We start from the raw sequence: 21449 nt of genomic DNA on the forward strand, positions 1-21449 counted from the left end.
TGACCAACAGTCCTATAGTGTCTGCATGTTATGCTGTCTGTTCTGACCAGTACCGTCCCAGTGTCTGCTTGGTATAATTGTTATACCGACTATATTCTGACCAATAGTCCCTTAGTGTCTAGATGTTATGCTATCTGTTCTGACCGTTAGTCCCATAGTGTCTGTATAAGTGTAATACTGTCTGTTCTGACCAGTAGTCCCATAGTACCTGCATGTTATGCTATCTGTTCCGACCAATAGCAACCTAGTGTATGCATGTTATAATTCTTATACTGTCTGTTCTGACCAATAGCCCCCTAATGTCTGCATGTTGTAATTGCTGTACTGTCTGTTCTGAGTCCATCTGACAATATGCTCCTAGTGTCCGTATTCTGTATTTCTTATACTGTCAGTTCTGGCCGATAGTACCCTTGATTCTGCGCATTGTTACTCTGTCTGATCCATTCAGTGATTGTTGCGTGACTGTTACAATGTGCAAAGTCTAGTAGACTTTTTTTTGACTGTTTACCATATGTTCTCACAATAGTTCAGATGTGTCAAGAGTTACCAGGAGGTGAGTGTTTCCCGACACAGACTCATTCACTCACTCACTCACTCACTAACTCACTCACTCCACCAGGCCACGGATCAGGCACAAGTAGTTACACGACTGCATCACATGGATAACTATAGCAGAACATACGTAAGAAACACATAGTTTTACCTTGTGCTCAAATACAGTTCAACCCAATCTGTGCCACCTGACTTTATAATTCACGTTAAAGGGCGTCATCGAACGAATGAGCGGCATACGCTGTATCACGTGACCTAAATATGTTACAAATGACTCCTTGTGCAATCATCACACAATCAGTGTTATTGCTGCAACGTATACCTACACTTGTAGCTACGTGAGATAAAAGTGACGATGAAAACAGCGTTGTAATGGAAGCCTGTTTTCGTGTTGGCACAAAGGGGAAGCTGCCTTGTTTATGAAAAAAACCCACAAAAACAAATAACTATCTACACAAGAGTATCTTAATGATCGTGGTGACGTAATTTCAACAAGGTCCTAACTCGGGTCAAGTTCAGAGGGTATTGTGTAATGTATCACGCCAATCAGACTTTGTCCCTTTAAAGATACGTTCACGTGTAGGGTTATGGCAACCTTAGCCCTAAAGCCGCTTTGTGCAGATGGGCCCAACCGTGTTCTGTCAGGCAGACTGGAGAGGACAGTTACACTGGGCACAGGCAGCACTGGTTCACGCACTGCGTTACAATGCCACCACGTTTTTTTCACAAAAGGAAAAAAAAAAATCCAATTAAGTTAAATATTACTCAAAGGCCACAACAAATCAATTATTTAGTTTTCAGAAGTTGTCACTGCATGCCACATTAATGTACAAATACATCAGTTTATGATGTTTTGATCGCTATGGCACTCATTCATTGGTTATATAAACAACCTGTTACTTATTGTCAACATGTATTTAGCTTGTACACGGAGATGAAAGGATATAACCATCGATGATACGCAATTTTAATTCTTCAAATTATGTATATGAACTAAAAGGACAAATTTTCTTCTGAAACCGCAACTAATTATTCAATGGAAAAAAAATCAACAATCAAATAATGAATTTTGTTGTGGCCTTTACCATATAGAAAATCTGGATTGTTAGACACCCCACAGTAGTAGCATGCGATGTAGGTGTTGTGTCATGTCTAGGGTAGTTGTGGTCACGTGTTAGTTGATGTTCATGAACTGTCACGTGTTAGTTGATGTTCATGAACTGTTACGTGTTAGTTGATGTTCATGAACTGTCACGTGTTAGTTGATGTTCTTGAACTGTCACGTGTTAGTTGATGTTCTTGAACTGTCACGTGTTAGTTGATGTTCATGAACTGTCACGTGTTAGTTGATGTTCATAAACTGTAGTAAACGTAGTTGATGGTCATGGCCTGTCATGTCTTAGTTGATGGTCATGAACTGTGATAATAAAATTAGCATGTGTGATAATCATGAACTGTAATGTCAGAATTAACAGCCTAGATATTCATGAACTATATTGTCAGAATCAGCATCGAAGATATTTTTGATATCTATTAACATTAATGTCTGAATTAGCATCCTAGATATTCATGAAATGTAATGTCAGAATTAACAGCCTAGATATTCATGAACTGTAATATCAGAACTAACAGCCATGATGCCCACGAAGTGTATTGTTAAAACTGACAGCCTAGAAATCCATGAACTGTAATGCCAGAAAAATCAGCATAGATATTCAAGAACTGTAATGTTAGAATTGGCATCCTTGAACAGTAATGCCTGGAAAGCAGCCGAGATATTCATGAACCGCAAAGTTAGAATACTTCTATCATGTCAGAACCAATATATATTCATGAACTTATCGTCAGAATAACACCACAGCCTAAAGAGACACAGTGAGTGATGGCAACGGATGCTTACTTTCACATTTGATATGTTCATTGTGACGTTGATATGTATTTTACGACGATTCTCTGATCTAAATCACTTCATAAGTGAATATGGAAGATGTCATAGTTGTTTGAAGGACCCGTAATGATAAAATGTTAAACATTTGCTCTGATAGAAATTTGAGGGATTTTTCTCCGAACTTGCCGTCCAGTAAAATTAATTTGGTTTGTGTTTCATGTTCACGTCACACTCAGCAATACTCATTCCCGTCTATATATAAATCTACGCAATTGGGATGCAATCACATTCAAACGCAGGTGAACAAACCTGACCACCTGATTTGCTGAAGACCAGTTCTAACTCAAAATCTAGACGGGACTGAGACTGGAAGAAATGAAATGATGACGTCACTTCCTGAACTGAGCAGCAGGACCCGTTCAAAACCGTAGCTTCCCGCGCACTCCCATTTTAACAGATGTCCTTTCAAAGAAGTGTCTGGTCAGACCCTTGGTTGATTGATGTCACAGTATCCAAATAGCGTAGATCGATGCTCACGATATCGATCAACTGATTGTCTAGTTCATCCCGCTGGAGTATTCCTGAGTGTGGCGTTGCAAACAAACAAACATACAAACAAACAAAGCTCTCTTAAGATGAAGATACAGCTGCCACATAAAGGAGAGGCAGAGGTACCACCTAAACGAATTTTGGAATCAAGTGGGTCCACAGTATATAAGAAAATTCATTATAGAAATAATACCCAGATTATCGAACATGTTTTGTACATTCTAGTCAGTTATGTCAATTTTACATCCACTTATGACATGTTTATTTCAGGAGGCGTGGATCCTGAAAAAGCATCCAAAGATTTTGTGGTGGAAGTTCTTAAAGTAGGTGCATGGACATTTTGTGACAGCTCGAGTGAATCACCCCAAGCATTTATCGGCAAACACCTGTCTAATCAAATATACGTACATGGACTTTAAAATGACTTAAAATGAAACAACTGGACAAAAGATTGTTTAAACCCACGTTTGGATGTGGCTAAAAATTAAACAAGCAAACAATGGTTATTTGTACATAGTTATGTTAAGGGGCCCGTTTCACAAAGCTCCCGTAAGCTTAAGATCTCGTAAGTGAATAAACATATCAAATGATGGATAGGTGTTGTAGTGTTCCGGTGAAATGGAGTTTCTCAGAGTATCATAAAATGTACAAACCATACAAAAGTGGTATTCGGATTCAACATACGGAATGATACATAATGGACATAATCTTTCGTGATGAGAAATGTTAAACTTTCGTCCATCTTCAAGTAGTCAACTGATGATAGAACAACGAAATTTACATACACAAAGGTGGGCTGTTGGATTCAAGGGATTTCCTACCACAAAACATTCGACCCTGATGAAAGAATAATAATGTTTGAACCATCATTCATTCACTGCACACGTTATACGTATCCAGTGTAAATGTAAGTAAGTTTGAATTATTAACGAGACAGTTTATATATTTTGACAGAAAATCGGCAAGCAGCCCAACTTGACAGAAGAGGATGAAGCGCGTATTGTTGCGGCCTATGTCTCCAAGAACACGTCTCATCGTCAGGGGTGGTACAGAATGAACGCCATAAGGAACCTCACGGGCGGGCCCCGTCTCGTTCCTACAACCAATGAGCGACAAGACAAGGTAAGGGAGCAGTCATTTGAGCAACCAATGACGGTCCAATCAAATGTGAGACGGTTAAGTAGATTTAACCAATCAGACAACGGCTACTATTTAGGGATCGGTGGGACTTTCAAAATATTCAGGTCACCGACACAGATCTCTCCACAAACAAAAATCAGCATATAACACAGTTATTTGACCTGCAGTATATACGCTTTGGGGTTTCTGTTGACATGGTTACCATTAGCTAATATTTCCGCAAATTAACATCCTTGAATATTGTCAAAAACACCATTTTCAGCGACTGTTTACTCACCGTTGTCATGGCAGTACGTACGCCGTGTGTATCACCCGGAAGCGATCGTACGCTAAATAGCATTCAGAATCGTTCGGGTACGAACCTTTTCGAGATAAAACTTCATAAGGGATGTGCGAATGTGCACTTTCGCGATTTGGTAAGCTGTGTTCTGATTGGTCAATCTCAAAGGTTACCTGACGCGACCTCCCATAAGGTTTTGCTAGACTCAGTGGTGGAGTGTAACGAAAAGTACTGAGGATAAGTTCCTTAGACTGATCCCATATACATCCATCTCTTGCTGTTTACACCATTTTGAAATTTGGGAACCGTCATTGTGTAAAACGTGAGCTCTAATCTACAGAGTTGTGTCAAATTTTACATGAATAGTCTTTATCTAACAACTGACGAAGGCAGGCAGTCCACGAGAACGCTGCAACTGGTGGGATGCGTTTGGCACACATGGTCTGTTGCTGAAGGTTTTGAACATCCCCCTGTACATTAATATCCTCATTGTTCATAAGTAAACCGTTACTAACGTACGTCGTTAACGACCCCTGAAATATGTCATTGTTCCTGATTTACCACTTCGGAAATATGTTATTGTTCTTGATTAACCACTTCGAAAATATGTCATTGTTCCTGATTTACCACTTCGGAAATATGTTATTGTTCTTGATTAACCACTTCGAAAATATGTCATTGTTCATGAGTAACCACTTCGAAAACATGTCATTGTTCATGGGTAACCACTTCGGAAATATGTTATTGTTCCTGATTAACCACTTCGAAAATATGTCATTGTTCATGATTAACCACTTCGGAAATATGTCATTGTTCATGGGTAACCACTTCTGAAATATGTCATTGTTCATGTAACATCATTCCTCAGTGTTCATGAGTAACCTATTTTTGTGACACCTCATTCTTCATCAGCAACATGTTACTAACAAATGTCATGCTCACCATTTACTGAAGGCCGAGCACGTGAGTTAACGCATGTCTTATACCATGTCATCTATTAGATGAACCATCAACTATTTATCTCACAATTACATCCGTCGTCCTGCCTCTGCATGAAAGTAATTTCACATCAACCGTGCATTCTTGATTGGGTTTGTTAACGCATGCGCGACTGACATCAAAGTGATGTCTGGCTGACACAAGATGATAACCATGCAATGTCGAAAAGTACGTGAACTCCAGTTATAACGGACTCAAAATGACTACAAATTGCATGGCAGTAGTTTGTTGTAGCCATATCGACTAAGATAAAAAAACAAAACCCCGGCGCGATGCCTCATGGTATTTGGAATGTGATGACGTATCTCATAGGGGGACTTGGTTGACACATGGCATCGTATCCAAAACGCGTAGATCGATACTCATGATGTTGATCATTGGACTGTATGGTCAAGACCACTCTCATATAGCTGAAATATATCTTGGTGTGGCGTTAAACACCAAACAAACAAACGACATCCAAGGGTGGGTGATCAAAATGGAGATTCCAACAGTCTTGGACATATATACTTGGAGATCGAATATGATAAACTCACTGCCATTTGATCACTTTTTATGCATGATTGCTCCATTTTAAACACATAGTTCAGGCATTTGTAGTTCGTCGGCTATTTTAACCTTCACATATTTCGCACTCACATTCAAGCAGCTGATCACTCACGTAAATATCCAGCATTCATCGTTGTCAGTTAGAGGTACCTCTAGCGAGTTAACAAGTATAAAGTTTTGAAATAGAACAGCACGGCGTAGTGATACCATAGTCCTTTAAAGTTGATATGACATGTTTAAAATTAAGAGAGTTCAAGTTCTATCTACGATGGTAAAACTGCTGCCATATGTCGATGGATTTGGAAATGAAACAATACTGTTTAGAGATAATGCTGTTTTGCATAAATCGTTTGATTTTCTTTTAATTCGCTTAACTGAATGCTTTCCTAGATACTAAGATAATTCCCATATAACATACTCCGTGCTTCTCTACCACAAAAGCTGACGCACCGTATTGTAACTGATATACTGCCCAAAGCGGCGTAAAACATTACTCACTCGCTAGTATCATTTCTCCATGTGTCTGAAGATCTTGACCAAGCTGCTGACGGGCGAGGACATGGGGTCAAGTGTCTCCCTCTACGAAGATGTCGAGGCTGGAGTAACAGCGATAGTGGAATGGGCGGCATCGTCAACCGCCGTCTTGGAGAAAGATGGCCGGGCCAAACTGGCCCTAATGAGACACGGCAACCTTCAAAACAAGGTTTTGATCAGGTGAGCTAAATAGAAGCTTCTTTTAAACCACAGGCAAACTGTAGCGCAAATAGGGTTACACAGCAGTAATAAACTGACCAGTTTCTCAACGTACTTCCCTCGCTTCGGTTCGAAATACATTTTTTATGTCAAAATAAAATATCGCCACCATCAAAGGCGTACACCCACTTCATCACTGGGCTGTGTTCTCAGATTTCCAACCCCATGATTGATAATTACTCACGTGAAATATATTTTATTTACCATTTTAATATGGAATGTCATTACGGCAAGCCGGATGGCGTCTCGTACCCCTCTCGTGGCCTTGTTTACGCGCGATTTGATTGGTTTGCCACGATTCTTGGCAATAATGGGGTACGAGAGGGGTACGAGTCTTCTTGCAGGTCACGGAAAGAGACGTGTAGTTACGAATGGTACCCCTCTCGTACGCCATTATTGCCAAGAATCGTGGCAAACCAATCAAATCGCGCGTAAACAAGGCCACGAGAGGGGTACGAGACGCCAAACCAATCAAATCGCGCGTAGTAAAACGCATTTCAAACATGAGAATGGCGGAACCGTTGAACTTTGAAACTTCGCTAAACTATACCAAACATAATTTAATCATAAACTTTGAGCTAAAGGATGAAGACTTTCAACAGTAAAACATATCTGCAAAGGGAACGACCGCATTGCTGTTTTGCCCACGGGATATTCTAAAAGCCATGTTTGGGAATTCAGAGTTATCATTTCTTGATCATGGTACTAGACTGTTTTCATCTCCATGCCCATTTGCGCCTAGACAGGACCCAGTCGTAAACATGGCCACGAGAGGGGTACGAGACGCCATCCGGCTTGCCGGAATGACACGAATAGTTACGAATGTTCTCGCAGGTCACGGAAAGAGTAGTTGCGAATGATGGAATGCTTCTGGAGTTACCTCCCCTGCTTCATTAGCCCACTGCGCCAGAATGTTTTGTATGTAGAATAAATGGTACGAAAACTATAGCAATAACAAGAAAAACAAACCCCAGCAGATTCATGGTAAAATTAGGCATTTCTTTTTAATTTCTGCTTATTCTTGCTCCTTTACTACGTTTGAGCCGGAAGCTGGTAGGGGTAAAGGAGGCGAAAAAAGATCTGAAAACCACGAGTGGCGCTTAAAATGTTGAATAAGATATATTTCACGTGAATAATGATTAAATATGGGGTTGAAAATATCAGAGTAGACCCAAATGAGGAAATGGAAGTGTACCTTTGATGGTGGCCATATTTTATTTGGACATGAAAAGTATTTTTCGAACCAAAGCGAGTGATGTACGTTGCCAACCTCTGCTTGCTTCTCCTGCACATAAGAAGATAAGTGCGTTCTCATAGGAAAATGGTCATTTGTGATTCAAACCACAGGCAAACTGTAGCGCAAAATAGGGCTGCGCAACAGAGAGAAAAATTACCAGTTTTCCCATGAAAACGCACTTGGCAACATACTTCCCTCGCTTCGATTCGTAAAACCGAATATTAATATCAAATTAAACTATTGCCACCATCAAAGGTAGACTCCCACTGCCCCATAGGCTTGTCCTCTGACATTTCCAACCTCATGTTTAATAATTACTCACGTAAAGTATATTTCATTCCACATTTTCAGCGCCACCCATGGCATGTCAAATCGATCTTCGCCTTACCTCTGCCGGCTTCCGGTACAGAGGTACAAACAGATATAAGTTTTATGCTACTAAATAACAACAAAAAACGAAAAACCCAACACCTCTGACATGGGTGAATGAAGTAAGGGATGAAACTCAAGTATTCCACATGGTGATTCATGTGATTCAACAAGTATATTTAGATTTATCTCAACCGTCCCTTCACTCAGTTGAGCGGTAGCCAACAGGGGTAACGGATGCGAAGAAAGATTTGATATCAAGTGTCGCTTGAAATGTGTAATTAAATATATATTAGGTACCTTATTTGCGCTACAGTTTGCCTGTGTCCAGACACAATCATAACAACGGAATATCGCTGCAATATCCACGAGTGTGGAGTTTAACAAAGCAACAACCCCCCCCCCCTAAAAAAAAACAACAACAAAAAACAAAAACAACAACAACAGCAAAACAACAACAAAGCAAAAAAACCAAAACACACACACAAAAAAAAAAACAAACAAAAAACAAAAAACAAAAAAAACCCCAAAACAAACAACAAAAAAAACCCAAAACAAACAAAACAAAAAACAAATTTTTTAAAATCCCCCAAAAAACACCCCCCCCCCAAAAAAAAAAAAAAAAAAAAAAAAAAATTAAAAAAAAAATTAAAAAAAAAAAAATCAAACAAACAAACAAACAAACAAAAAAAAACCAAAAAAAACCCACAAAACAAACAAAACAAAAAAAACCCACCAAAAACATCTGAATGAAGTCCATTTATAGTATTGCCGGAGTATTGGTGAAAATAGCGTTAAGCCACACTCATTAACTCGTTTAGCTTCATGGTCATTGATCAATCCCTTCGACGTGCTTTTTTGTCTAATATTGTTCGTGTCGCTTAAAACATTGCTTCACTAATTTTCCTCACTCTTGACTTAACTCTCGGGAATACCTCCAACAGTGTTGTACTGCCGACGCGGCATTATGCAATATTCACTCACTCTACCTCACCTCGCCTGTCGCTGATTCTCTTATCCACCCTTGCAGGGTTGAGACGATTGACGGAACGGCGGAGGCCAATTCCGATTACAAGCCGTTCAAGGAGACGATAGTTTTTGAGCCAGGAGTGACCACAAAACAGATCGATATTGAGATTATTGACGACAACGAGTGGGAGCCGGACGAGGTGTTCTTTGTGAGACTGACGGCAGAGCCTGACCAACAGGCCCGGATTGGGAAGAGGTCGGTCACACAGATCACCATCCTGAATGACGACGGTGAGTTCAGCCACGTGAGGGAGTGTGAGTTTAATTTTACGCCCAATCAATATTCATGCTATATGGTAGCGGTGTGTATCGAGTCTCGCCCAGACAATTCAGTGATCAACAGTATGAGCATCGATCTTTGTATGTTTTTGGAGTCCCCAAAGCACAAATGCATATGCAGAAACGCTTTGACTTTCTATCCACTACTGTACACGGACTTACCAGTTAAAAACAAATACGTAAAGGACATTGCAATGAACGGTTGTAGCAAAACTCAATGTTAATGTACGTACATCAATACTGTCGTATAAATTAAATGCTGTAAACAATATTTCTGAAAAAAACCATCAAGGAACTGAGCAAAAAAATGTTACAGTTACAGGAAAATATGTTTGTTAGTATAGTTAGCAAAAATAATTTAAAATCTCATTTTGTCATGTTTTCCTTAGTAGTTTTGTAACGTTGATAAACTTAGCGACTAACGGATCGGGTGCTCAGGGCTGCTGACACATGTCATCGGTCCCCAGTTGTGCAGATCGATGCTCATGTTGTTGATCACTGGGTTGTCTGGTTCAGGCTTGATTATTTACAGGCCGCTGCCATATAGCTGGAATATTGCTGAGTGCGGTGTAAAACTAAACTCACTCACTGACTCGGATAGGTAACAGACCATTTGAACACCCAATATAAAATACATGTAGACATTCCAGCCATGTCAGATTGCAAAAAGCTTATCTAGAAACTCTGTCAGAACAGTTTGATAGTCTTGTATATTTTACAGTCTGTTGGGGGCGTTCTATAGCGTCGCATATGTTTTGCGAGAGGGGTAGCTTAGATGTTATAGAGTGTACTCACTTCTCGCCACCAGATTGTATGTTTGAGTCCTCATAAGGTTTGAACATGTGAAACCAATTTTTGATGTCTCTTGCCTTAAGACAACAGGAACATTTATAATATGTATCTAACAACGCCCTAAACCCACAAGGCACTATTTCATATTTGTTTTCACAAAATCGTGGTTTTATTTCAGATCCTGGAATGTTCGGATTCGCCAAGCCGAGCTTTGTGTTCAAGGAGAGTGCGGGACGTGCTATGATCCCTGTAGAGAGGTCTAATGGAGCGGACGGGAGGGTGGTTGTTGGATGGAAGACAAAGGACATGACAGCTATCAGCGGCAAAGACTACATCGGCGGCAAGGGAGAGATTGAGTTTCTTCATGGGGAGACAACCAAGTACATCGAAGTCGAGATCATTGATGATCAGGTGGGTAGAGGTATTAGATGACCCGCTCATAAAATCTCCTCGTTGCCTTTTGTTGTGTCAGTGTACTGGTAAACACATATAAGATTATCCACGACCTGACAAATGACCTCAATTTGCATACTTGGGAACGCCCCACAGAACCATCCACTTGAAACAAGAAGGAGACAGGTTGTCTGATAAATATCGAGAAGTCCATTTTCCCCGTGCGTTTCACGCATGAATTGTTATGCACACTCGGTTTGGGAACAGGTACAATCCCAACGAATTGAATCAACACAATATACTGAGCAAATATGTTTAGGACCATCTTTCCATTTCACGAAGCAAATGACATTTTCCTGGTTTTTTTTAACAAAATTGTTGATTATCTAAAATGCTTGTCAATGCCCCAATCATCTATTTGTCTTCGTCTTAACTAAAGCTTAGCGTGGAATATCAGTATCTTATGCCTGAAATTGCAGTCTTATCATTCGAAGGAATATGCGGTGTTGATTTCATGTCACGGTTAGCATGTATTGCACGTGTATAATCGTCAAGCTACCTGTAGCAGCCAAGTGTACTCGCCCAATTCGTTGTAACGCCTCTCTTGTCACAAATGCGTTTAGTGCGCAGGATCATCTAATATGTGTCTAGAAGTAATTTGTTCGACAGAGAGTCTCTCTTGCAGCCCTTGGAACACACGTGTGAGACAATTACACCAAACAAGTTTACATGACGTTACATTTACAGGGGCGCCCCCTCTCTCTCTCATATGTCATAAAATGTTTCATCCACTCATGCTTTCGCCCCCCCCCCCCTCTCTCTCTCGCTCTCTCTCTCTCTCTCTCTCTCTCTCTCTCTCATATTTCATATGAAATTACACAGAAATTACACAGGCAATGTCCATTAAGAAATTGGGAGCAGCATATTTATATCGTTAATCTTCATTTCTCTCAGGACTTCGAGAAGGATGAACATTTTGAAATCGAACTGACCGATGTCGTTCCTGACGGCGCTAGGATCGGGCGATTGAAGAGGACTGTCGTGACCATTATGAACGACGATGGTCAGTTCTCTCACCTGATCCATGCATGAACATTTAATGACATCAATTTTTACTGTAAAAGGAATTAGTGGTTTTAAATCCTGTCTTACGTTTCGACTCGCCTTCTATTGTGTCGCTTGCATTAATGGCAGATATGTAGACAGGGAATCGTTTGAATGTTTTCCACACTTCAAGACTTGGTCGAAAAATCCAGACATGTTGAAATTATAGTAAATACATAGAACTTCACAGACAACCGTTGCCAGTTCCTATCCTTTTTTCTTCTCAGATCGATTATTTATAATGTTGATTCAATCTTCATTCGTTTCTTTGTCATTCAGGTATCTCCTTCTGTCACCCTCGATTATCCAGCGTATTACATATTATCCATTCTGTTGGAATAAATATCACTGTCCTATTGTTTCATTAGTTAGAATTAGCTAGAATTATAGGAAAGAAATAGGCATCAGGTCAAGTTTACACTTCAAGAGACGAAACCGCCAGTTCGCGGCTCGACTTTTACGTGTTCTCTCGTGTAGATCGAATATTAAGCCTTGGTGTTTAGAATACAACATATAAAAATGAATCAATTCATATCAGTCTTGTGTGGATTCACATTATTTTTTATGGGGTATAGATGAAAAATCAAAGACAGTGATAACTCTGTTTTATCTGGCGATGCTCTAGGAGTGGTTTGAACACGTGTTCAGAAGAGGCATTTTGATTGGTTGTTGATATGCTCGAGACCTGTGCTGAGCAGTTCCAAGAAGAGTTACGATAAGTATCCTCAGGCGCCGTCTCCTCGTTTTTAGAATTTTTAGATTAATGTTGGTCATTACATTTCACGATTACACTTGTAACACGATTGGAGTGTAACACTATCCCGTCATTTCAAACAGAATTCACGGGAGTTGTGTCACGTGTTGTCAACCTGACGAACGCCAACCTTGACTCGCTCAAAGTGTCGACAACGACGTGGGGACAGCAGTTTGAAGAAGCCATGAACGTCAATGGAGGGGACGTCGAAAACGCCACCGTCTTCGACTATATCATGCACTTCTTAACTTTTGGCTTCAAGGTATCATTATAGAATGGGGAAGGTTGTAGGGCAACGGTCAAAGTTTAAGCTCATTCCGTTCAAATCACACAGTGATACAAGGCATGAAACTATTTCTGGCGTCTTCTAGGTAATGTTGCTAGAGGATTCCCAATGGCAGCGTAAAATCATATTCACTCTTAAATGTCTGGTTTGTGTTCTATGTTCTGGTTCTGAATCCACACGATTGAATGAGTGAGTGAATTTAATCAGGTGGTTTCGTAAATAATCTATTTTCGGCGGACAAACAAGTTGGATGATAGTGGCCCTGGGGTAGCCTAGTGGTTAAAGTGTTCGATGGTCACGCCGAAAACCCGGGTTCAATTCCCCATCTGGGCACAATGTGTGCAGCCCATTTCTGGTGGTCCCCGCCTTGGTGTTGGTGGAATATTGCTAAAACCGAGTAAAACCACACTCATTCATTTGCCGTGTTCCAGGTGATATTCGCCTGTATCCCACCCCCATCCATCTGGAGCGGCTGGTTGTGTTTCTTCGTCTCTCTTGGCGCCATTGGTGTTCTGACGGCCATTGTTGGTGACCTTGCCGCCCTGTTCGGCTGCCTGGTAGGGTTGAAGGACACCGTCACCGCCATTACGTTCGTCGCTCTCGGAACAAGTCTGCCGGATCTGTTCGCTAGTAAACAAGCTGCTGTGCAAGAGGAGACTGCCGACAACTCCATTGGGAACGTCACCGGAAGCAACTCCGTCAACGTTTTCCTCGGCCTTGGCCTTTCCTGGATGATCGCGGCCGTGTATTGGACTTCACAGGTAACGTGTGTACGACTATTGCGTTGATTCCCAGCTTGAGGCTTGAAGTTAACTAAACACTCAGCGTGAAACAAACAAATAACAAAGGGACATGATGCAATTAAGAATTATGTTCTAGAATGATCAAAATTCACATCTCGACACATTTCATGTTTTACTGTAAAGGAAAGTCTTAATACGTTTGTAAGTGTAGCAAGAAAAGCGGTTGACTTGTGTTGATCTGTAACCCATTTCTGGTCAATCGACTCCACACCTTGCAAACTCGAATTTTATCATGTATGTCATTCAGATAACAAGGATAACTGACACCTCAATATTTTACCCGAGCTAATTTTAACACTGATGTAAAACATAGGAACATATCTCTGTGGATCCCAGAACATCACCGGCCCCGTATCGATCATGATTCAATTGAAGGGATAGGAATGTGATTCTTTCGGAGGGTGCCACACCGAACTAGGCAGAAAGTTTAAGTGTACCCTTGTGAAAATCACTGATCATATGATAAATTAACAACAGTAATCATGAAGACCTGCATAAATGCGAGCTGGATTTCATGAACTGTATCATGGCTACAAGAATAGCAAGTTTCATTCAAATGGCCACGCCAATGTTAAGCAGCAAGACTGAGAGTACCAGTTTAAGATAGTTTGAATTTTCAAATATATCGCATTTTCTTTTAAATGGTGTATAGTGTGTATTATTTATATTATTTCATTCGTGCCGGGAGGGCACAATGAACATATTTCAGCACTGTTTCGATCTCTGACTTGTCATGGCAACTTGTAAACAAACAAATTACATTATTGTTGATTATCCAGGGCAAGACATTCGAGGTACCAGCGGGCTCCCTCAGCTTCAGCGTGACCCTGTACACCATCTGTGCTGTTCTCGCCCTGGGACTGTTGGTCATCCGCAGACTCATCCTCAAATTTGGCAAAGCGGAGCTGGGCGGAAGTAAGATTCCCAAGATTCTGTGCGCTGCGTTCCTCGTGTTCCTGTGGGTGTTCTACGTCATTATGTCATCCTTGCAAGCCTATGGACACATCCAAGCCTTCTAGAGCAGGGGTCGAGAAGCGTCATGTGCTTTTGGCAAGTCGCAACGAATGGGCATGTTGACAGATCAAGAAGGTTTAATTTACCGAACATAAATCTAAAATACTGAGAGAAATGTAACTGTTCCGTGTTGAAGCGGAATGAAAATGCCTTCATGAAGATCTGATTGTGATAATTTGGAATGATTTATTTTTGTCACCTTGATGGCGTTGCAAGTCCAGACAGTTATGGCTGATAATCTTAATATCTGACAGTTAAACTGTGAAATAATTCTGTTATTGCGAGCTATCTGGTTTGATTCTTGCATATGTTTAGACTGTTGTTTACGATTTATTCTAAAGTTATATTTTTAATAATTATGAAGATATACAAGGGCATAGCTACCGTTATAAAAAAAGCCGGGGCTGACACATGAGTGTTGCTAAAAGGTTGGGCAAGCCGTCAATACTACTGATATATGACACTGATCAACTATCGGGTTTTCCCCTCATAACATGGCTTGCAATGCGCATGTCCACGGGGTATGGCTGGTTTTGTTTAGTTCACCAATACAGCACAGTATTAACTAAACACTGTCAGTATTCTGCTTCATTTTGAATTACAGCGCATTTCTCAACTGCATATGATTCGCTAGTTCATATTGTCAGGAGACAACTGTTTCGATTTGTTGACATTTTGGTATGTGTACGAGACGTCAGTCAATGCCCTCTACTGCAATGCCAAGCACTCGTGTAACAGAATAATTAGTAGTTACGGCGATAGTGAGTTTTTAGTAATTTAAAACAGACGAGTTGTAGACATATTCTTGCTAAAGTGAAGATTCGGATTTGTTATCGATAATTCATTTTAGTTTTCTATCATAATATATAAATTATCCCGACTTTTGTTTTCACCCATACCAAATTAGGTATTAATTGTAATAAATCGAGCTGTGGCGATATATCGCAGTATCGACAATCGTGATACCTTACCGGACGATAAATATATCGATACAATTTTTGGGTATCGTGATACGTATCTTTGACTTTAAAATTGTTAATTTTCACTAGAAATTGACGGCTATGTCAAAATGTACACTCTGACTTGATATGAAAAGATTCGTTTTGAAAGAAAATAACTTATGAGCGCACATCGTGATGTGCATCGAATCGTATAGCATCGTTCCAAAATATCGCGATATCGCGATATTCTGTATCGTCACACCTCTAGTAATAAAAATGGGCATTACGGTATAACATGTTAGGAAATATTGAATATGGACCAAAGGAAGTGTTTGGTGTAATTGTTGGACTTATATTTCATTTTAGTTTTCTATCATACTATGATGAAAGAATATTCGTAAGCAATATTCTTTTTTTTCTTTCAGGGTTGTGTGCTAGTTTCGTATCTTCAGTCGTTGTGTGCTCATGGTTGAAAGGATAGAAAATATACAGCGAAATACTGTTACATAATAATCATATTTTCCAGTCAACTGTTATTCATTCTTAGATTAAGAAATATTTATACTGCTGATGGCTTCCTGCAACGCTATTTATATTAGCGGACACCTTTATCATGTTATATTTGCTATCTTATGTGTTTTGATACCAAAGAATCTCAACATAATTGTTACATATATCAAGATCAGCTGTTCGTGTTAGTTATTTTCGTATTTGTTATATATTTATATTGATATAATGTCGTGCAAGTGTCGATGATTATATATCGGCACCATTACCAGTCTATTATATATTGTATGTATATTGCAGTGTTTATCTATACCTTATCTAATGAGGGCATTAGTTTGGGTATTACCAGTTACACAGCGATATTCTTGGAATGCTAAAGGTCAAGGTCAAAGCAAATCAAAGTTGGAAGGACATCGCAGAAAGTGACTATTTTGCTACAAATGACACATACTGTACATATCACGATGGTTTGAATACATATGCAACTGATGTACTGTCTTCTATAACGGCATTATGGACATTTTCTTTTAACCTCTTGGAACGTAAACGTATGTTGTTTAACGCCGCACTCAACAATATTCCAGCCGCATCACGGGATGACCAGACAACCCCGTGATTGATATGGATCAGCTGTGTTGGAAGGTTGAGTCGCTTATCAACATAGATAAAAAGCCAGACAACCCGATCCTTTAGCTGTGGCACGTTGCTGGAACCAATATGTTCACAATGGAGAGCCTCTATGAAAAATGATTGGACTAGCAGCCGGATATCCCCATTTCAAATGTTATTCTGTCTTCGATTACGTGTCAAAAGTATAGACAAATTGTAAACGGCAAAACTCAAACAGAAATCTCAAAGGTCAAGGTCGAGGTCAATGTCTTGACCTCAAACCTTGACCTCAGTAAATTGACCCCTCATCAATGCAGGCCTCGACTACAAGCTAGATATTGTGCTGTTATCGGAATAAACCGATTGACCCCGAGCGATTTAGACCGAAGACGCCAGGATATAAAATTTTCGGGGACGTTTTCTCAGGACATGATGTAAAGTTCAAAATTCAATACACACATATACGTTCATGTAATAAATGTAGCGAACCACTCAGTATTTTTCTGCCCATACCGCCTGCTATATAATTATGTAAATGTTACTTCATGTTGCCGCCCTTGCAAGCTGTCTGTTGGTGAAGGCACCACCGCGTGCCACTCTTGTCTGTGATATCGACACCTGTTTTTTTGTCCACCTGTCTGGAGGCACTCTACCTGTACACATCACCATGGAACATGCACTCGTGTTAAATTCTGTAAAATAGAATATGTAAATATCAATATATCCTCTTCCCAGATTGTTGTGTTGTTTATGTTAATTAGCGTGTTTATATTTTACAGATATACTGACATACAAAAGAAACTAGACACTTGTGTTATTTATAAAATACAACGTAAATGTTATTAAAAGTGTTTGGCTTGTGAAGAACATTTAAAAATAATAGCTCCTGGTAAGTGCTTTTTGTGTCAGTATATTTTGATTACTTATGTTTGAGAAATATCAACACTACAAATCACGAAAGAATAATAGTCTAACGCCGTGCATGTGAATATCTTAGCAACACCATATTGGAAAAACAGGACACATTGAACCTCCGTGGAGAGTCGAACCCTTTCGGCGTGACGGGCGTTATACCATCCCGTTCTCGTGGTATTCGCGATAACGAAAACTTTCCTGAATATTTGCAATTTCATTCCTGGATTATTTAAACACGATATTATAATTGTTCAATGAATGCAGTTTTTATGCCAGTTTGGCATTCCAAACATTCTGTTGCAGCGATGTAAAAATATGATTTGAATTTTTTAGTGAGTGAATATACGCTTACTAAACAGCATATTAATTATAAATTTCTCAATAAATATCGTTTTGTTTCAAACTTGATATGTAAATATTGCCAAAATAGCTGATGAATTTCAACACCGACTGTGTGGCATATACGACAAAGAACTATTGATATAAAAGCCTCCGAAAGAAAAGTAGTGCAATGATGTGTGACAGTGCCTGACTGCAGATGCATTCATACCCCTTACGCCATTGAATGTTCAAAACTGTTGAATATTTACGAATAAAACATGGTCAAAAATGGATACCAAGATCTGTCTGTTTCGAGGACGGGTTATTTGGAAGCGTACGTATAATTTCAAATCCCTTGTCCGTTTCCAAATCAGGAGAGAACTGAAAGCTTTGAGGGCACTGGCACGTAAGGTAAACGCCCTCTGGTGGCGAGATCAAACGCGATGATATTATCACAATTAGCAGATCCGTGATCCAATCATGACAAAGGCCATAGACGAAACTAACGTTTTATCTTATCACAATAGGATAAAGTGGACGTTGTACCTCTCGTGATATTTCTTTAAGGAAATATTTGGTTGGAAATAGCCAGCGTTAATCCTGAAACGACTGACTGGATTTGTCTGATGAACACCGACATCCATTGATGTTCGTTATATAATTATAGGAGAGAGTAGCGCAAACAAAGGTTAAATGTCAACGGATGCTATTCGGAAACAGACATAAGGAGGGCTGTGGTAACCTTATCCTCTTTCCTCTCCAGCGATATGGGGATGTGCCACCCCCAGGGAACAGTCATAAACTACCCCTCCAGACACCAACCCCTACGATATAACGTTACATATTTTTAAATTTCAATAAATGTAACCATGCTATCATTTTAAGTTTTATGGTTAATTGTCCCCGTACCCTTAATATCTCTCCGTGATGAATGACCAGTCTCTCGCCAGTTTGAAAACAACACCGTAAAGTATCGCGACGTTTTCAAATATCAAATGTCAATGCTTCCGAGAATCGCATTCAGTGATTACTGAGATCGGTATCAGCAAACACGTTTTTCATATAGTGTGTGTTTTTTTAATGTCTATTACGATCAGTGTTGTTGCTGAGGGCGTTGCATTTAACAAGACTCGTCGATCACTATATATCCTTTCTCTTTAACCCCTGTGGACTGGACAAACACCAAGGCGTAGCTTTGGGGGACCAATATATCGCTCTGATTAATAAGTGGAAAAGTAATACCCTTTGTAGACATAATGTAATCCATCAGTGGAATGCATAAAACTTAGATAATTCCTTTTGAGGACACAGAGTTATGTTATTATGTTAACAGTTAACAGATTGATTTAATATGAATGTCCACAGATGGTTGTCGAGATACACTACTGATCAAAACTAACATCCCCTCGATCACAATTCGGCACGAAATACTGATTAATATTACTGAATAACATTACTGACTATTTAATCACTTCAACCATCTACTAACTGAAGCGCAAGTAGGATTGCGCAAAGCAGAGAGAGAGACTGAAGCGCGAATAGGATTGCGCAAAACAGAGAGAGGGCTTCAACTCAATTACATTGCTCATTTCAGTATTCTTGGAATATAATCCACATTGAATAATGATTCACGAGTTTCAGTCTTTAAAGTTACTATAAAATTAATCGTCACAATCTTGTAGTCGTGCAACCTCTCTAGATATAAACTTATGTACCAAGATTATGAATCTTTAGCATCTTTTGTTGAAATCGGCTTTCAGGTAACAGAGACAATATACTGAGGTTCGGTTGGTAGGGTTGACACACACAACGAGCACTATCACTACCCGAGGTATTAGTAGTGAAACGGGATATGCCGACTGAAGCCGAATGTAACAAAATAACCAAAGGATTACAACAGAACACGACTGCATTGCAGTACGTTCATGCATTAACAAAGTGTGGCATTCTCAGTGTTTGTAAACAACAAATCACCCTTTCAATTTTTGTATTTTGTTAAGAAACAAGAAAACACCATCAATGTATGGTCAAGAAACTATATAAAGCCAGACATTTCATTTCTTAGCAACTTGGTATTTAGCTTACGGCTTTGAGGAAAAGTCACACTTTCGTCGTTATATAATGAGAAAATATAATGAACATTTGACCCTTTATGTTTGTTTCGTTTTTAACGCCGCACCAGTGATCAACAGTATGAGCATCGATCACCACGGCTGGGATACAATGACATGTGTCAACCACGTCAGAGAGCCTGACATCCCGATGCAGTCAGTCGCCTCTTACGACAAGCATCTGGGGCAAAGCGGAAACAGTCTAGACCAGTAAATCATGCACTTGTCTAACCTCATCATAAAACATAATCGTCACTAGGTCACGTTTGACGTAATACGGGTGCCTCCAGTCCAAACACAACCGCCCCAAGAGGCCCAGACAGTTGTCCGACCATCGATCACTAAACTGAAATTATCAGACAATGTTCAACGTCTGAACTAATTATCGTGTTCATGAAGAGCTGAGCAAATACTGCGACAAATACCGACCCGTGTTGAAGAAACTCCGGGAGGGAGTCAAATATTTGGCCTTATCTGTCCATTTATTGGCGCTCACTCGGCGATACTAATAACACGAGGGCAACAATACACACTGAGTACAGAAACAATGAATGCAAACAGTCAAAGCTAACTAGCCATGAAACATTCACAGTCAAACATTCACCAACTGTTTGCATTCCTTTGTGTGCACGTAAAATGCACGTGCGTGTACGTACAATTCAGAACACTAATTACAGCTATCAAACATGTAATATTTGGGGTATATGAGTAGGCGAATCTATATTTACCTTTGTATAAAGTACATACTGTATTCACTCTCACGCGCACGCACGCACACACACACACACACAAACATACAGAGAGGCGTACATACAGACACAGACAAACATGCACACACAAGGCTTTCCCATACCCTGTTGGATCGGATGGGGGTTGGGGCAGGTTTGGACTATTTGAGTGTGTGTGGTGGGGGTGGGGGTGGAGATGGGTGGAATGAGGGGCAGGTTTGGCCTGTGTGATGGCCATGTTATGGGGGGGGGGGGGGGGCAGGTTTGGACGGAGTGCTGTCATGTTAAGGGGATTGGGGGCAGGTTTGGACTGAATCCTGGCCATGTGAAGGTTATGTTTATGGTACTCGCTAGTCTGTCTCACAGTCCCAACTTACCAGCTCTTTCTTCAATGCAGTGCTGAAGCAAGTCTGCAGTGCCTCAAGTTCAGATTCTGATTCTTTGGTCTCCCTGGAGCTCCTTTTCAATTTGTGTAGATTTGTTACATTCAGACTTATGTAAATATTCAGAGTCTACGCGTTAGTCTAGGTACTCGCCAACAACACGA

At 40.1% G+C, this 21449-nt stretch overlaps 1 protein-coding gene across 2 annotated transcripts in view; it reads left to right on the forward strand.

The window, feature by feature from the left end:
* Positions 1-17558, forward strand: part of LOC137284194 (sodium/calcium exchanger 2-like) — a 30689-nt gene extending 13131 nt beyond the window's left edge. For both annotated transcript variants that reach the window (XM_067815918.1, XM_067815917.1), the window contains exons 3-11: positions 3260-3312; positions 3944-4111; positions 6487-6671; positions 9347-9576; positions 10595-10827; positions 11764-11872; positions 12751-12929; positions 13385-13714; positions 14536-17558. In XM_067815918.1, coding sequence (XP_067672019.1) covers positions 3260-3312; positions 3944-4111; positions 6487-6671; positions 9347-9576; positions 10595-10827; positions 11764-11872; positions 12751-12929; positions 13385-13714; positions 14536-14775 — 1727 coding nt within the window. In that variant the 3' untranslated portion in view covers positions 14776-17558. The remainder of the gene's footprint in view (positions 1-3259; positions 3313-3943; positions 4112-6486; positions 6672-9346; positions 9577-10594; positions 10828-11763; positions 11873-12750; positions 12930-13384; positions 13715-14535) is intronic.
* Positions 17559-21449: the final 3891 nt, after the last annotated feature.

The sequence above is a fragment of the Haliotis asinina genome, chromosome 5, assembly GCF_037392515.1.
Source record: "Haliotis asinina isolate JCU_RB_2024 chromosome 5, JCU_Hal_asi_v2, whole genome shotgun sequence".
NCBI classification, from domain to species: Eukaryota; Metazoa; Mollusca; class Gastropoda; order Lepetellida; family Haliotidae; genus Haliotis; species Haliotis asinina.